Genomic DNA, 21,598 nt, shown 5'->3' with positions numbered 1-21,598 from the left:
TGTGCATCTTTCAACATTCAGTGCATCTGTCTACCTCAGATTTTTATGTAGTCCTGAAGATCTGAAAAAGACCCTTGGTTATATACCAATGGCCATATACCAAGAGTGAGATTGAGTTTCTGATCATTTGCATCAAATGATCTTATAGTAACAGAACATAAAATGTTTCTAAACTATATGAACTGAAAAACACAGAGCATATTTTTTACTATTCATACAATGAAGAAGCAGTGTGTATGATTAACCAATCTCTTGTTTTGAAAGTTTGTTCTTCCATTTTATACACAAAAATAAAATGCCTCATTGCATAAAATCTTAGCAACAGCATCCGTATGTATTACACAGTGCATTCATTTGTTGATGATCTTGTGGAAGTCAATGTTTCTTAGTTTATTTCTTGGTAGTTAGGCAACTGCTCCACCTAAAATGCAAGTGTTTGTGTTAATGTAAAAATAAAGGGGGGATGGTTACAAATAATAATGCAACATATTACAAATAATATGCAACATATATCCTTGGATGGTTCTAGTGTGATAGTTCAATCAAAACATTTTTTTTCCTGGTAAGAAAACAAATGGAAGAAATAATAGAATGGAAGGTCATTAAGTCTGGAATTTTCATAAAATTTTGTGAATGAGGTAGACTAATTGCATTGTAAGAGGCTTATCTAGAAAATATCTTCACTCATGAGTCAAAATGCACTGTAATATAAACAAACAAGAGAACAAGCACCATTGATACAATGAATCTTACTTCAAAGTATATATATGCACAGGATTGTTCTGTAAGCCTTCACAACTTAGATTCCATGTAAAGAGAAGGATGGGAAGGTGTAAGATGAGTTTGCCTTGGATTTCAACCTGAGAGAGCACCCATTTAAACATGGTAATTCCAGGTGTATGCTCCAACACCGCAACAGGGTCAAAAATAACCATTTTGGAAATACAGGGTCAGCATGTACTTTCTCCAGGAAGGGCTGGTATCCTACCAACCTTACCCTGGCAAGGCTTAAGTGTATCACTGGTGGCTTCTCTGTTGGCCAGGGCAGCATCAGGTATGGTTTGGCCACCCCAGCTGTGCTTTGAGGTATGATTTGTGCAGTGAGTTCTGCAATAAAGAGGCTTGCTTTTTTACCCACTCTTTCTCTGTAGCACCTTTATCTTGGACTGCAAAATGAGTCTGTTTAAGTGTTCCAATAGCCCAGCTGATAAGATGGAGTTAGTTTCACTGTTTTGGTGTTCCCATTATACAATAATTGGCCCTTCTCCCACTGACCTGACTTTAGGGCTACCCTATCAGGAATTAAAAATCTGGATGACCACCACTTGGGAGTGAAGAGATACTGAAACCTTTTTGCAGCCTAGATATGGTAGCTCTATCTGGTTATGGGAATAGACCAGTGTTCTAGATACACTCTCTGCATTAAGCTAGGTTGAAACAGAAAAGAGAAAGTAACTTTAGCTGCTTATTTCTTCCATGTTCTACACGCTGTTTGGATAACAGGAATATGCACAGACAGCAAGGTTTGGCTTGGCAGAAAAACCCTCAGTAACACTGAGCCAGCAATACAGGACCAAACCATAACCAATATAATTTGACTGAATAAGAACTAAAGACACCTTCAAGTCTAGCCTGACTCCTGGTGACTGCATCCATGTAGTTTACAATCCTGAATGCACTATGAAAACTAGCTGTCCTTAATGTTAGAGCTGCTAGATCTGGGCAAAAGTGGTAACTAACTGGCATCAAAGAGATACAGAAAGCTCTAACTCTTAGTTTCAATCTACTGGTTTTAGAAATTCTTGCAGCCCAGAGCTGGTAGTCGTACTTAATATAAAATATTTAAGGAAGATTTTGAAAGTTTTAATGAAACAGAAGGATACATTGAAATGGTTCTTAGAGAAAAAGGGAGGGAGGCTGTGGTTACTTTATATAATCATCTTTGTAAAATACAGGTAGTTCTCATTTAGTGATCACAATTGGTTCCATTGAAATGGTCACTAATCGAACCACATGACTAAGAGAGAAAGAGACACTGGGAATATTGCTGGTTGCTGTCGTCTCATCTGGTGCAGCAATGCCAGCATTACTCTCACTCTGGCGTGTGTTGTTTTCAGGGGCAGAAAGTTGGGCGTAAATGTGCGCATTGGTCGGAAAATGGCTTTTTTACTACCATTTATTATCGTCATATTTTCAAACGCTCACTATCTGAGTTGGTCGCTAAATGAGGACTGTATTTCTGATGCTAGTGAACTCTTTAAGGCAGCATGTAAAATACTACTCAAACTGACTGAACAAAGTTATGGCTGGACAAAAATGTTCAAAATATAATTTACAGAGAGAAGCAAAACAACATTTTTATAAGTGGATATTAAAAATGAAGCTTCATTTTTTTCCTGAATAATCCATTGTAATTGTATGTATGTTACTGAATGAAATTTTATTAGCAGCAGACTAAGAAATAATAGTATTAATACAGAATCTTGGCATTTTTTCTCCTAGAAAATATTCACAGAAAAGGGAAGGCTAGCTTTTTATTTTCTTTCATCCCCTCCATCATAAGTGTCAGACTCACTAAAAATGATTGATTGATCCACTGGAGATACAATAATCTTCCCTAATTGTGAGAAAAGACAGGTCCTAATACAGCATGACCCATGCATAATGAAGACATCCTCAAGTCTTATCCAAGCTGCTGCATCCAGCATTGATTTTACTGAGATATTATAACACATACTACAATCAGTCTTACCTCTTGGTTTAAAACAGTATCTTTTCTGCTTATAAGCACTGTAGCCAGCTATGGCCCCAAAAGTCAACAGCACAGCTACAGCAACAACAGGAGACGTAATCTGAGCTGTCGTAGTGGAGTCAACTAAGGAAGGGGAAAAATCTGTTATGAATATCACTTTTCCTTTTTTTGGATAAGAATTTTATTATTTTCAAAGTATGTTTAAAATACAAAGTAAAAGATATAGAAAATAGAACTAAAGAAAAAAGAAAAAACTAAAAAAGTGTCAAGAGGCAGAAAACAGCAATAGAAAGTGACTTCCGACTTTCTCCAATACAGATATAAATCCATTTACAAATATAATCTCTTACCATTAGTTAAACCACAGTAACATTATTTCTATTAAAACAAACAAACGATATAATCACTAAAACCCAAGAACAAAACTTCATTTTTCTACTACAAGCAAGTACTCTAAAAGTGGTTGCCACATAGATATAAATCCAGAAATAGAATGTTCTCTTATTAATGCTGTTAGTTTAGCCATTTGAGCAAAGTCCATTAATATTAGTATCATTTTTCCTTGAAGTATTATAGTAAAATTTCTTCATCATCATCATCATCATCACCACCCAAATCATGTAAATATCAGTGAATTAGAATGATGCTACCATTGGGATGGACAGAATAAAAAAGAAGAAAAACCTTCTAACCCAATTTTTTTTTCTGGGTCTGGTGGCAAGAACTTGCTTTGTCTGCACTTCAACCAATTTTCCCTCTATTTCTCTCTTTTTTGAAAACAGTAAGTGAGAAACCAGAGGATCAGAGGCTTTGGAATCTGGTTTCCCAGCCTGCCCACAAGGTACTTCCTGATCCATTGTCTTTCTGCATTAAAACAAACAAATAGAATAAAATCTGGGGTATTTGCTTAGAAGTTCACAGGAGTCTATGGGTATATGTGGGTGGTGGGAAATGTAGGACAAATTATGACATACAGTAAGTCATAACGTAAATTACGTGACTTACGCATTTGCTTCAGACACTGTGATGTTGTATCTTTTCTGTGATGATGTCATGATGCAGGAGTCACCATTCTGACATCACTGTGGCTTGTTATTAACATTTCTATTAGGAGGACTCAGAGTTTGAACTCCTTTACAAAGATAGGGCTCTACTTCCATATGGAAGAAAATGATCCAGTCTGACCTCTCAGCTCTTGGGATACATCATTCTAATTTAATATACAGGCCAAAGACATTTTGAATCATTTTCTATTGAAATCAAGGACACAAACAAGTCAGAGTTATGGATTGTACTAGAGGTAAGGCATTTATAAGCTTCAAGAATTTATCTCATTAGCCCAAGCCAGCATAATCAGTACTGATGGAAATTTAATGCAGCAACATCTGAATTTCATCTGGAGAGTGAAAGCAAATGAAATAAATACGGTGCTGCTTATCTGCATAGTGAAAGGGCTAAACTAAATTTTGCATGTATCATAGTTTTGAAAAAAATAAATTGCGGAGGAACACTTGGGTAAGGCTGGGGGATTAAAAGCAACAATATAGGTTGATCCCAAATCTGATCTGGACACACCTCTTCGACTATTTTCCATCAAAAATTAACCTATTTCCAATTATTATTTGAAGTGGTGCTCAGCCACTTCTTTAGTATATTCCAGACTGGGAATCCCCCAGTTACCTTTTCTTTTAAAGTCAGTTTATAAATACTTAAAAGTCTTTACTATATTATGAATTTTTGCTCTTAATAATCACACAGACATACACACACACACAAACAAAATCGGGCTCTTACCAGTATTTCCGTGACCTGAATTTTGCTCATCCTCGCCTAAAATAGAGGCAATAACATGGTTATTTCAGGAACAGAAGCATTTCAAGAAAAATCCACACTATCGCAAGTACCAAAAATACCAAGTGCCAAAAATATTCAACAACATATTACAGAAAATAGTTTTCTGCCCAATAGTTTCATTTTTTTAAGAATAATGAGATCCTCAAAAATAGAGAATAAAGAATGTTGACAGAATAAAAGGCAATGTATGAAGTGAAACACACATGTGATGGAAGCAAGTACAGTTTGCAATACTGTAATAGAATGGTATGGAGAGGCATAATGAATAATGTTGGTATAAATGAGAGCCAGTTTAATGTAGGGATAAAAGGTTAGAAACTGGAAGACTGTTAAGTTCTAGTCTCCTTTGGGCAGAGAAACAGCTGGGTGAATTTGCCCCAGCCATTTTCACTCAATCCTGGGAAGAAGGTATTAGCCAACCACTAACAAAATGTTGTCAAAAAACCTGCAATTCCATGTTGTCACCAGGAGGCAAGACTGTCTTACAGAACAACAAACAACCACAAACTAGATTTATTTAGACTTCCTTTTGTTGTTTTTATCTCCTGCCTTTCATTTCTGTTACTTACCACTTCTTACCCTTTTCCATGCTTTGCCTAATTTTTTTTACCAAAAAGGAATCAGTGTGACAGCTTGCTAAAGAGAACTAGAACATCTTTCTTTCTAAATGGGATATTTGTAAATGATTTTTTTCCTGAACTGTGGGCATTCAGAGGGGGGCAAGAGTGACAACTGATAGCTTGTGTCAGAGATTCGGACACAAGAACATAATTGCAGCATTTATGTGATGATAAGAGCATGCATGCTTGTCATTTCAGTATCACTGGACACCACTTCTGAGCAATCCATTGTAACTGTATGATACCTTACTGATAACATGTTATGACCTGTTTATATATTAAAAAGCAGACTAGAAAACAATAATATTGGGAATCTTGGCAATTTTCCCCTATAAGACTTTTATAAAAGATAAAGTTTGGGTTTCAAGCTGCCTACAATGGATTAAAATGTTTGTCATAAGCAGAATCATTCATTAATTCTATCAATTAATTCATGTTACCACACTGAGAAAGTGGAGGAACATGAATCATCTGAAAAAACATCTATACAGTACCTGCTGGGTATGGGGGTAAATGTTTCCCATCGTTGAGATCTAAGTCACTAAATGAACCTAAAAATAAAATAAATTATGGTGTTATTCTTTTAGCTATCTTTCATATTCTCCTTTTCCCCTTCTTGTGGATTTCAGAATCTATCTGAAACATTACCTGGTGTGCCCAAATGCATCTTAAAATGTCTTGCAAGAAACTGTTTGACAGCATTTAATGATGAAATCACTGATATCCAAACCTTCCCAGTTTACAAAAAAATTTAAATGGTCAGAAGCAAACTCTTAAGCAATCATGCAGAACAGCAAAACAGATTCCTATGTGTGATGGCTAAAATGCAGGACTGGTAAGGAGGAATCCTGCAACAAAGTAGCACCAAAAGGAAATTGTTGTGGCCTTATTACACAACTTGGTCTTCCCAGGCCATGCGGATTCCTGCACCAACTGGCATTCAGGCCTTCTTGCATAGACATCCACATTTAATGGGTGCTATTCAACCTCAGGAGCAATTGTCAGAAGCTTAGCTCAACTTTACATACCATCCCCTTCCTCTGATGACACACGTCTACTTTACAACCCAGTTAAATTAGATGATATGAGCAGTATTAATTTTCTTTAAAGTACTTTAAACTAAATTAGAACTGCTGATCAATGTGATCAATACTGATTTAGATTACAAAGGTGAAAAGGTAGCTAAATATTTCAAAACTTAACTACAAGAAAACAAGATCTTACCAGTACCAATGTTGCCACCGCCGCCACCATTAAGGGAATTTCCTAAATCAACATATATTACAAATCAATAAACATGATCATACCAGTAGATAGAAAATACAATGAATAGATCTAAACAGTGGAAATATCCCTTCTTACCACCGTTTCCATTATTATCTGAATATGGTCTAAGATCAGGATATAAGGGAGGTCGAGGTCTGTTACCTAGGATAAATATTTCCAGATATAAATCTCCTTATCATACATTTTATTTCTTTAGGAAAAGTAAACATTTCTTTACTGTTCTCCAGCAGAGCACTTCGGATTACAATGCCCATAAATGCCAACCATTGTTCTTGATATCAGTACTGGAAGATTTCTTTTATCCTTCCTTACAATAATGACTAGGAATGGGCAATTGATGAAAAGGGACAGGAAAAAATGGCATTCATCATTAAAAATTAAGCAAGAGAATAGCAGCTTATTAGGAAAAACTCCTTAAAGGCTGCTGGGAAAGTTTCACTTGTAGTTTTGGATCTGGCATAGAGAAAGCTTCAGCATTGTAGTTTCATTCATACATAGACAACACAGTATTTATTTGAGCAGTTACAATGTAATGCTTACCCCCTGGTGGCTTTTTGGTTGGTTCAGAAGGCTTCTTACCATCTGAAAAGATAAATTTAATTTAATTTAATGATAAATCAACATTACTGCATTATTAACTTTAACAAAAGAAGGTTTACACCAAAATAACTAGTTATCATTTCTAAAACTTATGATGTTGAGAACACAATCCCATCCCTTCTTTACTGGAAGTAAACCCTCAGAATTAACACAAGCTGGACAACTGAACTCCTCTTCACTTTTAAGGGCCCCTAAATTCCCAAGAATACATGTCTACTAATTACTATTATAATGAATATCATAGCATTGATATTCATTATTTTCAGGAGGAATGAAAATGAAAGAGGTATTTTAAGCTTCCAGTGGTCTTAACAAACTTATAAAAAGTATCTTAAAAATGGACAAAAAATCAGGCAGAAAATTGCACTCCTGTCCCCTTTTGCTGTCTGCAATAAAATAAAAAATGAACAAAAACAAAAAAAGGTTGTTTGTTCCTAAACTTATTCAGTGGGTTCGAGATGACATGTATATGAGTGTCCTGTGAAACAAGTTCCTTTCAAAGGAATACAGAAATGCAATTTTCAGGACTTTCAATGAAAAACAAAAATGACAAGAAACAAACACTGGATATCTCCCAAGTTCTACCAAGGAAAATCAAGCTTCAGCATATGTAAGATTAGGGGTTAAGATTCAATTTCACAAATACTTTGCTTTGCCTCTAAGGTTACCTGGAAATACACCTTACTGTAATTGATGAGAATTGTTTCTAAATGAATATACTGTGTACAGTATTGCTTTTTTTGTTTTGTTTTTGAGGCCTTCAAGTCAGTGCTGACTCCTGGCAACTACCTGGACTAGTCCCTGCAAAACCTTGGCAAGATTTTTCAGAAGTGGTTTGTCACTGCGTGCTTCCTAGGGCTGAGAGGGAGGGACTGGCCCAAAGTCACCCAGCTGGCTTCGTGCCTAAGGCAGGACTAGAACTCACAGTCTCCCGGTTTCTAGCCTGGTGCCTTAACCACTATGCCAAACTGGTTCTTCAACAGTATTGTTTAATAAACTATTTTATGAAACATTCTATGTTAAAAAAAAATCATTCATTAATTAGATGCATATGAGTGCTTTAAGGGAAAAGTATGAGTAAATAAATACCACATTTATAGAGAGGTATTGTCCTAACAGCCAGGAACCACGCTGAGACAAGGAATAGGTCTCTAGTGTTTTATTACTGCTACATTAGACAGAAAATCCTAACAAACTGAAGAAGCATGGGAAAAACCCAGACAGATAAACCCCAAAAGTTAAGGCGGGTCTGATCTGTGTCTCTTTGAATGGCTGCCTCAGTACTACGCATGCGTTTTCCTCCCTGGATAGGGGCCCCCTCCTGCTCACCATCAGTACTCGACAGGTATGTATTTTTATTCTATGGAAGGGAGTGTGCAAATATATAGCTTACCTTGGGTGGTCTTGAAAAGCTAAGCAGGGTCAGCCATAGTTAGCCCATGGGTGGGAAACTACTAGGAAAAAGCAAAGCTTTAGGCTAGATCACTGTTTTTCAAACTTGGCAACTTTAAGATGTATAGACTTCAATTCCCAGAATTCCCCAGCTGGCTTCTGGGAGTTGACATCCACACATCTTAAAGTTGCCAAGTTTGAAAAACACTGGGCTATGATAAAATACCTTGGAAGACATGATACCTCCATATTACTGCAAAGAAAACTACATAGATCTTCCATGAAATACCAGTTGAGCTCAGCTCAGAAGAGACATTGCTTTACTATCTCAGGAAACTCTCTTCTTTGAATCCTAGCCTCCTATTTGCTTAGGGGTCAGAGCCAGGGAAATCTTTAATATAGTCTGCAATCTGCAATAAACTTATTATCCCTTATTCTGAATTATTGATTTTAAATTTCAGCACGTTCTGTGTGTTCTTGAAAATCTAGTAAGACTTCCCTGTTTTAGTTTGTCAAAAGTAATGTCACCACTGGGATAAGCTGGGCTAGGGAACATGTTTGGTTTGCTGGAAGTGTTTGGAATTTTGAGACTGTAACAATGGTATATACCACTTACCATATCTGGACTGGTGCAGTCATCTATCATTTCAATTTTCTAAGAATGCTTATGGGATCCACATGTGCAGAAGCAGTACTGAAAATAATTATGATGCTAAATACTGAGGCTTGGCTTTGCAACATGTCATATCCCGTCCATTTTTTAAAATTAAAAAAAAAAATTTTTTAATCAGGTGATGCAGGGAGCCTAGTGGGCTTGAAAAGAAGTATCCACTTACACACTGGTGGCCATGGGTATAATGTTGCCCACCCTTGGCATAAACTGAAACAGAATTCAGTTCAATGAAACATTTGACTTGTTAAGTAAGAATGTTTATTTTTCTAGTATACTTACTTGGGTCAAGAGCATCTTTTAAGTCAAAATCGCCATTGTCTATCAAAAGGAACACAAACGTTAAAGAGTTTAAAACATCTTGTTTCCTTTTTTTTTTTAGCCTATCTAGCTTTTCTATGTTCCATATTTTACATGGTAGCATGGCTAAACTCTTTATATGTTCCACACAGTCATTATATCTACCTATTCTTTCTACTTATGACCCTACGTTGTATGAAGATTCTTTATGCTACCACTAGCCATTACCGGAAACGCCCATTAGTGAGCCATGAATCCTCCATATGTTTCCATAGGGTGGCCTGTAAAACTATTGCCATTGATACATGGTAACAACTCACAACGAGGTTATTTGTGGCACCCTTAATATTAGGAACAATGCAAATCTATTTCAGTCCCTGAGTATAGTTTCTGATGGATCTTGTTCCTTTTTTGCCCACCACTCCTGTTAAAATCTCATGTCCAATATTTTTTTTCACTCAATGGCAGCTAAATGCACACAGACAGGTCCTGTGAACTTTGATTAACCAACAACTCAGTTACATGAATATTGCACAGATATATCATGTAGAATACATTGGAGACACCTGAAATAAGCAGCTGAAGTTTACTGCAAAACTTTTGTGGGGCAAAAAAGGAAAAATAGCCTTTCTGATAATGGATGCTGGTGAGGAAAGCTCCACTGTAGTTCTTCAAAAAGAATTTACACCTTTTTTTGTGTGACAAATTATATATATAATTGATTGATTGATTCATGAATGACTGATCCAGAGTGCCATATTCAGTAATGGCAGTGTGATGGAGCATGAAGAGGATGCAGAGCTGTTAGAAAAAAAAAGATATCTGAGTGGGAAAATAGAGGTTAAGAAAGAAACTCCAAACAACTCTGCCTTGACTGGCTTAAATACAGTATAAGTTGAAGTCAAGAGAGCTGCATTTGCTACGTGAGCTGCATTGGATACTAGTTTGCTTCCAGGTCCAATTCAAGGTGTTGGTTATCACCTTTAAAGCCGTACATGGCATGGGACCGGGTTACCTGAGGGACCGCCTCTTCCCCGTATCATCAGCCTGTCCCACCCTCTCATGCAGAGAGGGCATGCTGCGGACCCCATCAATAAGAGAATTCAATCTGGCCGGGTCCAGGAGGCGGGCCTTCTCGGCAGTAGCCCCTGCCCTTTGGAACATCTTGCCCCCGGAGGTGAGATTAGCCCCATCACTCCTAGCCTTCTGGAGGAAATTGAAGACCTGGCTCTGCCACCGGGCTTGGGGCAGGGAGGAGAATCGACATACTTGGGGTTGGCTAGTGCCTTAAAGTGCCCCTCCTACATAATGATCGAAGAGATCATAGCCTTCTGGATTTTATGAGCTGGGGTAGTTAAGAAATTGTTTTAGTTTTAGTTTTAATGGGATTTTATTAGAATTTTACTGTATATTTATTCGAATTTTTAATGTATATTTATTCTGTATTGTAAACCGCCCAGAGTCCCTCCGGTTGGAGGAGATGGGCGGTGATCATGCCTCTTCCTGTTTTCTACCCAACAAATGAGGCAGGAGGGAAAAAAACTGTGTGGCATAGAAGCTATAAAAATGGTATAAGCCTGTAAAATGAAATAACTTAAGTTTGTGACAATATTATTGACATTTCAAAAATCAGGTTAATATATTATTGTAAGAGGTAATAATCAAAATACTTTTAGTGTGATCCTTGCCAACCAAGATGGAGTCAAGGATAGAGGGTGCGAAATATAAGCTATTATACCGCAAATATGAGCAGTATTTTTGATATGTAGCACATATATAGAAAAAAAGGAAAAGGAAATGGAAGTTCCTGCCAAATATATACCATTTCAAAGTGTTATATTAGTAATTATAACAAAGAATACATCTTGCAAAGCACACTACCCACATCCATGTCTGTGCATGTAAAATTCAGAAATGTAGTTACATAAAGAGGCAACTCCCAATGCAATTATTTTGGAAGTAGAAAGTCCACATACCAGATTTAATGAGTGTTATGCTCAAAGGCTGAAACATTTAGAAATAAAAATCTAGATTCATATGGCTGCCGAGATTATTACTTTTTGCCATAATGTTCCCCACATCATATTAGATTCGTATCTCTACAGGGGGCAATATCAGTGCAAATTCTATTCACAACAAACAAGACTATGATAGTCAAAAATGTTGAAAATTTTAAGTATCGAAGGGACTTACTTTCCTGGCCTTTGTCTCAGAACAGCTCTACTGTCTATGCAACCAAGATAATTTTCATTCTGAAAAGCTAAAACGTAGGTGAAAAGCTATTTTGATAATCAGCAGCATCCAATGATGCCTGGAGTTCTCCAGCTCCTACTTTTTCTAAATACCTTGCTTCAAACTGGAAGATTAGAAATTGTCCTGTAATAATAGTGTGAACACCAGGAACAAGGGGCAGACCACTCTTTTTTAAAAACTCTCAACTTAGACATGTAATTATTTTCATTCACACCCTCACTGACATATAATTGTACACCCAATCCAGCTATGAAAAGCAGACATTCTCTGACCATAGATTTCCCAGAACTGTTGGTCAGTGGTTAAAACATGCCACAGGTTCAATTCACTGCCATGTTGATTTTACTGAGATAAATTAATATAGGACTCGGTATAAGGCAAGTTTCCTACCAACCTTGAAATACAAAGCTGGGCTTTTCACATTACTTAAGCCTGAAATACTTCATTTCAGAAAAATACTGGATTAACGCCTCCTCACAAATAGTGTCCATCACCAAAACCAAAGAGTCCAGTAGCTTACCTGCAACAGTTAACAGAAAGTACCCAATGCACAAAAGAACAACTGGCAGTTTCACCATGGTCTTGTGCCTAGGCTTTTGTTTTTATAATCTGAAGTAAAGGTATTAGAACTTAAAAAAAAAAAAAAGCTTTCTCAGCAGACTATGTATCTGTCCAACCACAAACACCTTCAAGTCTTGCAGATGCCCCCAATGTCCAGTTTACAGGGAAGGGTGAGAACATAACACCGTCCAGTCACAAACTCTCGTAGAGAAACGTTTGGCAGCTGTTTCATGCAACACCCACGCAAATATATATATTGCAAGAATCATAGGGCTGCATCACTTAACCAATGAGAGGCATTTACATTGAGAAAGTGGGAAGAACCAAATTGTCAGCCCCTGAAGAGGCACTGACCAAAATTTTTCCTTACTCATCTCTCTTCAAAGAAAATTCCCAACCTTTGCAGATTTGTCTTCAGACACTCAACACAGGCAAACAAGGTGTGGCATAAAAGACATGAACATACCTTAAGCTCATCCTGAACAGAGAATAATGTTCTGTGGGTTAATCTCAACCAGTGTCATCACATCTCTGGAAATTAGGAACTGTTGTTCTTATTGGAGAGACGTGGGCTGTTAAATACTGATATATTTTCTGTAAGAGGGCATCTTTGAACTGACAATCAAATGAAAAGCAACTATCTTGCTGTCTTGGATGGCTTAACCTTTGCAGTCTTCGAAGTGTGAACACACCTGACAATTAAGCAACACCATTTCCTCATTTCTCAGGGAATCACTAAACAGTTGTTGTTCAGTATGGCATTCCTAGAAGACACATAATGTGTCAAATTAGCTTAATCTATACAAATAGATTTGACTTGAAATCTATCTGAATTACCTTGCATGTGTATACCTTAGAATAAGTTTGTGCTGGATATTACATTAGGTGTCATTGCCTCTTCCTAGCTGAGATCAAATGAGTCCAGATACCATCTGCTCAAAACACAGATGTTCATATTTCATAAACCACTGATTCTACTTGATTTAGATCCCAAATCCTCTTCTAAAAAAAATATCAATCCCACAAGGTCATTCTCTTAAAAGAATCAGGCAAATAATAATTTTAGATTTGTTTATTAAAAAGAAATGACAAGTTTGAATTACCAAATAGAGATTCTCATAATCTAAAGAGCCATAAATCTATTTAAACATTAAACACACTGAACTATTGATTTATTTCACATAGCACACATGGATCATACTGTCAACCTATAACAATGGTTTCCGTTAGAGATTAATGGCCTAATCATATGCACTCTTTCCAAAAGACAATGCCATCTAATTCAGTGGCATTTACATCCAAATACATGCAAAAGTGCCATCAATCTTATGCACATTCACATGGAATAAGCTGTACAAGTAATCATTTAGTGACTGCAATTGGGACCAGCAACTTGGTTGTTACGCAAAGCGGTCACTAAGTGAAAAATCACATGACCACAACTGTATTTATGATTTTACTTTAGTTTTCCTTTGCTTCTTGTTCTTTCTCTTTCTCTTTGGGGACATCCTGGTATAAATGGGATAAACGAGCAAGCGAAAATAAAAGCAGAGATGCTTTGAAGGTCATAAATGCGAGGAGTGGTTGCTAAGTTGTTTTTTTAGCATTGTCATAACTTCAAAAGGTCACTAAATGAGGCAGTCACTAAGCAAGGACTACCTGTACTGACTTATGTGAAACTTTATTTCATTTTTTCTAAATGTACAGGATCACACTACTAAGCGCATATTCCAAACATGTTCTCATTATTTCTATAACAAAATACAGACGCATTGGGATAACATGATAAGCCATGGCTAAAGTACCTGTGATTGCATCTGCTGGCTCTTCTCTTCTTCAGTAGTAAACAGATGTCTGGGTTTGAGGATTTAAACTCCGCAGGGAGCTTTCAATTGCAACTAGCCAAACAGTTTTCTCATGGTTTCGTTTATGCCAAACATGGGAGTGCTCTCTCATTAGTTGTGAGGACGACAATGGAAACAAATGATAAGCTGAAAACCACCCATGGACAGCTGTAGGTACACTGCTGGTGGGTGAGGAACAAACAGATGAAGCCACACATTCAATAAACCATGCTTACAGTTTGCCACATGTAGTCCAATGCATCTATGTTTTGAACTAAAGTTCTTCTGTTCAGTAATCATATGGAAATATCTCTATCAGCAGCAATCATTTTTAGCACTGGTCCTGGTTTACAAAATAAGGATCATATAGAAATATTGCCACTTGGTAAAAGCTAATTGCAGTCATCAACTCTTGCATGCTTTTCGTTCAAAATGCAGATTCTTACTGAATTTATTGATACGTATGGTGCCGAATGTATGCCAGGTTCAATCTATAATGACAGGAAGCTGGTATTTTGTTTATTGAGGTACAAAGGGCAACTTAAAATCCATGCATCACTTATATAGCTAACTTGCATCTAATTTAAATTGGAAATTGACCCAATTATTCATGTCTAGAAGGTTATGTATACAGATATCACATTATGCAAACATTTCTTTAATTTACATTGGCATGATCTTAACTTGAAATTATATGAGTTATCCAGAAATAACATGAAGAATCTAACATTTCTCGACATAGTTTCATTTTTATTTTCAGCTTATTTCAAATTTAGGTTACAGTATTGAAAATAACTTGTAGGACAAGAAGTTAAAAATCTTTAATTCACTTTACATGGTCTCAGTGACCATTTCCAAGACCCTTACTCCTTTCATGAAACAATATGAAGTTCTCCGCTCACATTTCTAGTCAATTCACTTATTCCTGATAATGGCACTTCAAGGTATTCTATTTAAGGCATCCGCAACTGAAGTTTATCATTTATTTTTTGAAAAATATTGTTAAGTAGTCACAAGCAAATAAGTCTTTATGAAATGCAAAGCACAGAGCTAGTAGGCCACTTGTGAACAGTAAGGTAAACTCTAATCAGAGGCACATGCAGTTTGAAGTACAGTTTTAAGTGGCAACTCCATTATTATGGCATAAGGGCAAAGAAAGAGGCAATTATGGGCCAGTTCACATGCTTATCTAGGCTTATAGTTCAGCATGGAATGCACCTGCTCCTGCCCTCACCTCTACTCCTCCTATTGGAAGGGGTAGTAAACAACCCTGACAAGTTACTTTAAAATGGGTGAACAGCTTCCAGCTGTGTATGATTCCCCTAAAGTAGATCCCTCAAAATAATACCACCAAAATTTTTGTGGTAGCTATAGGGTAACTATAGTGCAATTTTCTCACTCTTAAAAAAAAAAATCACAGCATTGGAAGGGTTTATGTCAACCAATGTTTTTCAAACTTGGTAACTAATATGGACTTCAACTCCCAGAATCCACCTGTCAGCATGCTAACCCTACATGCTAACCCTAAGGAAATTCTGGGAGTTCAAGTCCACACATCTTAGAGTTGCCAAGTTTGAAAAACACTAATTTAGACCCTTGAGTTCCACCACCACCCCAAAAGCAGTAAATAGGTGTGTTAAGCTCCTAAATCTTAACTAAAAAAGTAATACAAAGGGGATGTATTACTAACTATCAGGCTCCTTGCGGCACTGGCAGTGGGGGAAGGGGGGCTGTAAAAAAAAATGCTGGTCCCTGCTGCACACCTGGTGGGGTGTTAAAAAAGTGCTGGTCCCAGATGCACAAGATTATGATTTTAGGATGTAACATATCATCGAAATCCAGGATGCATATCATCTTTGGTAGTAATTGGTGAAAGAACTTAAGCAAGCCACTATATACCCTGGCTAGGTTCTCATGTTTCATTAAGGACTAACCAATGGCAGATTTTTATTAGCCATGCTGGTTGTGGCTAGGAACCAGGAAGCATAGCAGACCTTTTCCACAGTAACCCTAAGCAAGCTTGATGTAAAAGTTATAGCTTCGTCCTATGGCTATGCAGGGTTTTGGATTACACTCCATAGAAGTGTTGTGGAATATGTAGGAGCGTGGTGCACTTTCTTTAAAATCACATTTTTCCCAGGATCATGCAGCTCAGAAATATAGCCTTGCCACATGCAAATAATAAACCTTCAGATGCAACTTATTCAAAATAAGGATTATTTTAAGATTATTTCCAACTCAGAAATATTAAGGCAACTTAATTACGCTTTTAATGCCTTCAATTCCTATGTACTATACACAATGGTAAAATTTCAAAAAGTGTTTGCTAGGCAGATAAGACATTTATACCCAATTTTTTAAATTTGACCAAGAACTACTATGCAGAAGGAAAGATGTTAATTTTTAGCAATTGGAGCTACAGGGACACGGGGACTTGTCCTATTGATTCTTAGCCTATCTGGAAAATGTAACTTCAACTATGGAGCAAGCAACTATATTGCATTAAGAGCCACTGATCTGGTCAGAGCAAACGTGCTTTGCCCCCAACACCTAAGTAGCTGGCTTTATCAGTATGGTGTAATGTGCATCAGCATGCAAAGACAAACTGCACTTCTCTGGGGTGTCTTACTATAAACGGGGCTTTACTCAGTGAACAGCCTGCCCAAAGTTGTTTTACAAGTACATTCATCTCCCTTTTCAAGGTTCTTGCCACAAAAAAAGAAAAAAAAAACTTTAATCCAATCAATGTATGCAATAAAAATACATTTTAAAAACAATGATCACCCTCTGTACAATTTTGAACTTCAGAAGGTAAATGGTATATGAAAACATTTTTCATTGGTTAAGACATCACACTCCCTTTCTAAAGATGTTTCAACAGGCCTATTTTAAGCTCTACTTTGCAATTCCATTGTTTCACTGCTTCGGGGAAATACGCAGGCTATGAATCCAGTTTCTGGTCTTCTCTTCATGTCAAATTCTACTATTGTTTCTGCAAAAGAGTTTGCTGAACTAAAATGGGGAAAAAAGAAAGAAACTGATGAAAAGTCATATTCTCTGCTGCTGTATTACTTGAACAGACAGAATACGAAAAATATGTAGGCCACTGCTGTATGCTGTTATAGCTCATGCCTAAATATAATACTTAAAAACTCTGTAGGCTGAAATCCCCCTCCCTCTTTTCTTTCCAAAAAAGGTAACAAAGATACAAATTATTAATCTGGGGTTGAAATGTTTAAAAATCACAGTTGGGGAATTCTAAGAGGCAAAATCATGTTTCAGTACTTGTACCTCAAAACAGTATTTCAATTATTACATTTTGTCCCACTTAAAGAAGTCAGGATGATATATGTAGGGTTCTTCCTCTTTTTTATTTGCATATCTATCCTTTGATGTAGGTGAGTTTAAGACATTGTAACTGGCCTATTAATCTAGCAAATTCTATAGTGGCTCAGTCATCATTCCTGACCCACTAAGAGAAAGCTACTGTCAGGTTTCTGACTCATTTCACCCATAGCCAACATATAATTAGATGAATAATTACAAGTATCAATTTTTCCAGTTAAGGCTGTAATCCTGAACGCACTGGGAAGTAAGCATCACTGAACACATTTGGTTCTAAACAGATTTAAGCAGACTGTCCTAAGAAAGTATTTAAGTATTTAAAGAAATACCAAACTACTTTTCTAAGGATTTTCTACTCTCTTCACTTTTGTCTTTTTTTTTCTAACCAGGTGAACATATTGCCAAAGTCACTCATTCACTTCCTTTTAAAGCCTCTGTGTGAATTTGAGGCATAATTGTAAATGAAGAACATCATAGCAGCTAATGCTTTCCTTATTTTAAATTTTAAAAAAGTCAAAAAGTCAAGAAACAAAGGGGAACTTTGCAGGCAATACATTGCCTCCCTTTTCTTAAGATCAAATGTACCCACTTGGAATTCATTATCATCCCAATTTCATTACTTTCTTGTGGCAATTATTCCTTTTATTTTTGGAATTTCCTTCATCAAGAAATTCCTGAGATGACTTAAGATTTCCAGATTCTGACTTAGATTATCAGGATTCTTAGATTTCAGGATCCTGATTAAACACTGAAATGAAAACAACATTAAGAAAAGTTTTTAAAGTATTTAATGTTGTACAACAGAGGAAAGTTCTAGGTATAGATAAAATTATAAAGGACAAATATGCATATATACAAATCTGGCCTCTGTAGGACTACAGAATATCGTTTGAAACTTTGGAAAGTGATAAAGACATGAGCTAAATGAAGAACAGATTCCTGCTGTCTTCTGTAGAAGGAACAAAATGAACCCTAATTCTGATAGCTTTGTCTTGTATATAACAACTTGAAACTGAATACGCTCAAAACTGTAGAGATGGTTGTGGATTTTAGAAAGAATCCTTCTAACTCTGCTCTTCTTACCGTATTCGATAGCCCAGTATTAGTAGTAGAGTCATTTAAGTTTTTGGGCTCCGTAATTTCTCAAGACCTGAAATGGATGCTTAACATCAGAACTATCATCAAAAAGGCACAACAAAGGATGTTCTTCCTGCGTCAACTTAGGAAGTTTAATCTATCTCAGGAGCTTTTGGTACAGTTTTACAGAGGAATTATTGAATCTGTTATCTGTTCTTTATAACTGTCTGGTTTGGTTCCGCAACCAAGCAGGACAAATATAGACTTCAACGGATAGTTAAGTCTGCAGAAAGAATTATTGCAATCTGCCTTCCTTCTATAGAAGACTGATATAATGATTGACAATGTATGGTAAGATATGACTGCTAAGATGTGACCAGTTAACGCTCTGTTAAATGTGGACATATGTTAGACAACAGATGCAGTATACGGTCCCTTAATTCTCCTTTTAAATATGGGTGTGTGTTAGTTAATAGCTGTAGTATTATTTCCTTCAATTTTTTTTCTTTCTTAATTGTATAGTTTTAGTAAATAACATTATTACTTTACTATTGTTTATTTTTTATGTTATGTAAATATATTGAGAGCTCTTCCACTGAAGTCAAATTCCTTGTATGTCTAATCATACTTGGCCAATAAAGTATTCTATTTCTATTCCTATTCCTATTCTATTCTATGTAGTAATTCAGCCTGGTTTAATCTAGTCTTAGCAACGTTTAGAATATACCACTGGATTTAAACAAGCGTAAAATGGTTCCATGTAAATCCCACCAATTTCAAAGGGCCAATTGCAATGATCTTGGTCCAGTCAGTTCTCTAAACTGAGCTAATGTATCTAATCTACAATACAAAAATTAGCAAATAAACTAAACTGAAGATACTACACTAGACTGAAGAAAACTTTCTTCTCTGAAATGGAGTACTGTAGATGTGGCTCGCGAAAACTACCTAGGTGGGAAACTGCACAAAATCACAAATGTAAGCCACTTTAGCAGGTGAAGAAAGGTGTATGTGTAATTTTTAAAAGCTGTTTATGACCTTACCAGGTGGCTCTGCATGTGCTCCTTGCTGGCTTTCCACATTAACATTCTCTTGATCTATAGAAACAAACATAGTTAAAATACCTTGCACTTATGTATCTTCAGCTGATGCTTGAACAGAGTAACATTCTACTCTGTTATTATCTGAAGCTTATTTCAAACTGTAAGCTTCCAATTACACTGGGCAACACTCAGTCTCAGTGCAACATGGTTAAAACAATTATTTCAGCAAGTCCTACCATCCCAACTTGTTTCAGGTCAAATTGGTTGACTTACCACTTGCTTTGAAGCAAAGCTTTTTCTTCTGGTATGCTATAAAACTTGAAACAGCTCCAGCTATTGCCACTACAACTGAACTAATAATGCCAGCTAGCATGCCTTGAGAACCTGTGAAAAGATTTTCCCCCAATTAGAAAACTGGTATAATCTAACTTTATCTTCCAAGGATCATACAAAACTTGGGAAAAGTTACAGATGGTGTAGCAGGGAATACAAAAGGAAAAACTTGGGGACAGTTACAGGTGGTGTAGCAAGGGATACTCCTCTTACCTTCTGTATTTCCAGAGGAGTCAGAATCATGCCCACCTAAAAGAATAGTTTCATTAAAGATTGCTGTTTACATAAAGACATGTCTTACAAGGCAGAAAAGGGGCCTACCTTTTGATACAAAGTAAAGTAGACACCAGGGTTCTTTTATGAAATAACCTAGATGCACATCTGAAACTAGGGGATCTTCCAAACATTCAGTTCAAACCATTTGAAACTCAAAATGGGGTATTTCATATTCTAAATGGTTCAGCTCAAAATGTGCATCACTGCTTAAAACCAAGCCTTACCCCTTATTGTATACTGCTTGTATAAAGAATATAGTATTTTTTGCTGAAGCGTTCCTCATTATTGCAATTACTCAAAAGTTTATTTATTTATTTATATTTCATATTTCATTACTGCCCATCTCACTAAGAGCGACTCTGGGTGATTTACAATTAAATCACCCAGAGTCGCTCTTAGTGAGATGGGCGGTAACAAAATATGAAATATGAATAAATAAATGTTTGAGTAATTGCAATAATGAGGAACGCTTCAGCAAAAAATACTATATTCTTTATACAAGCAGTATAAAATAACTATAGATTAAAATACAATAAAAATAAAACTCTTCATAAAAATATAAATATAAATTATAAAATCCAAGATGGTGAATCAAAAGATCTTAATTTAAATTCATATAATTCCTGGGGCCTCTTCAAGGGGCTAACCACCCCCATGACTGATTATCCCCCTCCTGCACCAAGCGAGTTGGCAAAGCCAGGTCTTCAATCCTTTTCAGAAGGTTGGGAGAGTGGGGGCCTGCCTCACCACTGAGGGCAGCATATTTCACAGGGCGGGGGCCACAGTAGAGAAGGCCCTCTTCCTGGACCCTGCCAATCGACAATCTCTCATGGACAGGGTCCATAACATGCCCTCTCTGCCTGGCTGGGTGGGACTGGTCAATGTAATGGGGGTGAGGTGGTCCCTCGGGTAACCTGGACCCATGCCATGTAGGGCTTTAAAGGTGATAACCAACACCTTGAATTGGACCCAGAAGCAGACTAGCACCCAATGCAGCTCATGCAGCAAAGGTGTTACATGTGCCATCCTTGGGTACCCTAAAATTGCTCACGTGGCTGCATTTTGAACCAGCTGTAGCTTCCGGATATTCTTCAAGGGTAGCCCATGTAGAGCACAAGATGCTTATATTTTTGGTTATGAGCTACATTTAAGCTTCTTACATGATTCTCCAACACAAATTGTAGACTAGGAAGGGACCACTTAAGTCAATGAACTTAACTCTCCTTCTTAGGGCAGGAATTCAGATTAAAATGTCCTTGATAGCTTAGCTTGAATTTCAGTTTCAGAGGCAAATGGCATGCTACTAAAGAGCAGAAATACTACTATTCTGCTACTAAAGGAGCAGAAATAATATTTCCAGTTGTGGAATTAAAGTTAATATATTTAATTCT

At 36.7% G+C, this 21,598-nt stretch overlaps 2 protein-coding genes across 4 annotated transcripts in view; both read right to left on the bottom strand.

Moving 5' to 3' along the window:
* Window positions 1-2,534: 2,534 nt before the first annotated feature.
* On the bottom strand, window positions 2,535-12,309 carry LOC134498532 (uncharacterized). The gene is made up of 8 exons (XM_063304685.1): window positions 12,249-12,309; window positions 9,458-9,571; window positions 7,054-7,095; window positions 6,589-6,654; window positions 6,451-6,492; window positions 5,721-5,777; window positions 4,547-4,582; window positions 2,535-2,914 (listed from the first exon to the last, which is right to left on the bottom strand). The coding sequence occupies exons 1-8, from the start codon at window positions 12,304-12,306 to the stop codon at window positions 2,535-2,537; spliced, it is 795 nt and encodes a 264-aa protein (XP_063160755.1). The 5' UTR covers window positions 12,307-12,309.
* A 1,037-nt stretch (window positions 12,310-13,346) lies between these two features.
* Window positions 13,347-21,598, bottom strand: part of LOC134498777 (CD99 antigen-like) — a 40,074-nt gene continuing 31,822 nt past the window's right edge. For all 3 annotated transcript variants that reach the window (XM_063305047.1, XM_063305048.1, XM_063305049.1), the window contains 4 exons: window positions 20,145-20,180; window positions 19,872-19,982; window positions 19,599-19,652; window positions 13,347-17,145 (listed from right to left, as the gene is read on the bottom strand). In XM_063305047.1, coding sequence (XP_063161117.1) covers window positions 17,117-17,145; window positions 19,599-19,652; window positions 19,872-19,982; window positions 20,145-20,180 — 230 coding nt within the window. In that variant the 3' untranslated portion in view covers window positions 13,347-17,116. The remainder of the gene's footprint in view (window positions 17,146-19,598; window positions 19,653-19,871; window positions 19,983-20,144; window positions 20,181-21,598) is intronic.

Source organism: Candoia aspera, chromosome 5 (assembly GCF_035149785.1).
Source record: "Candoia aspera isolate rCanAsp1 chromosome 5, rCanAsp1.hap2, whole genome shotgun sequence".
In the NCBI taxonomy this organism is placed as follows: domain Eukaryota; kingdom Metazoa; phylum Chordata; class Lepidosauria; order Squamata; family Boidae; genus Candoia; species Candoia aspera.
The sequence above is the reverse complement of the archived record's forward strand: the minus strand, read 5'-3'. Positions and strand labels throughout refer to the sequence as shown.

Coding starts and splice junctions, on each gene's coding strand:
- LOC134498532 (XM_063304685.1), bottom strand. CDS start 12,306: ATGGTGAAACTGCCAGTTGTTCTTTTGTGCATTGGGTACTTTCTGTTA. Junction 4,583..5,720: donor TTTACCCCCATACCCAGCAG/GTACTGTATAGA, acceptor CCTCTATTTTAG/GCGAGGATGAGCAAAATTCA. Junction 2,915..4,546: donor TTCAGGTCACGGAAATACTG/GTAAGAGCCCGA, acceptor ATCCAAAAAAAG/GAAAAGTGATATTCATAACA.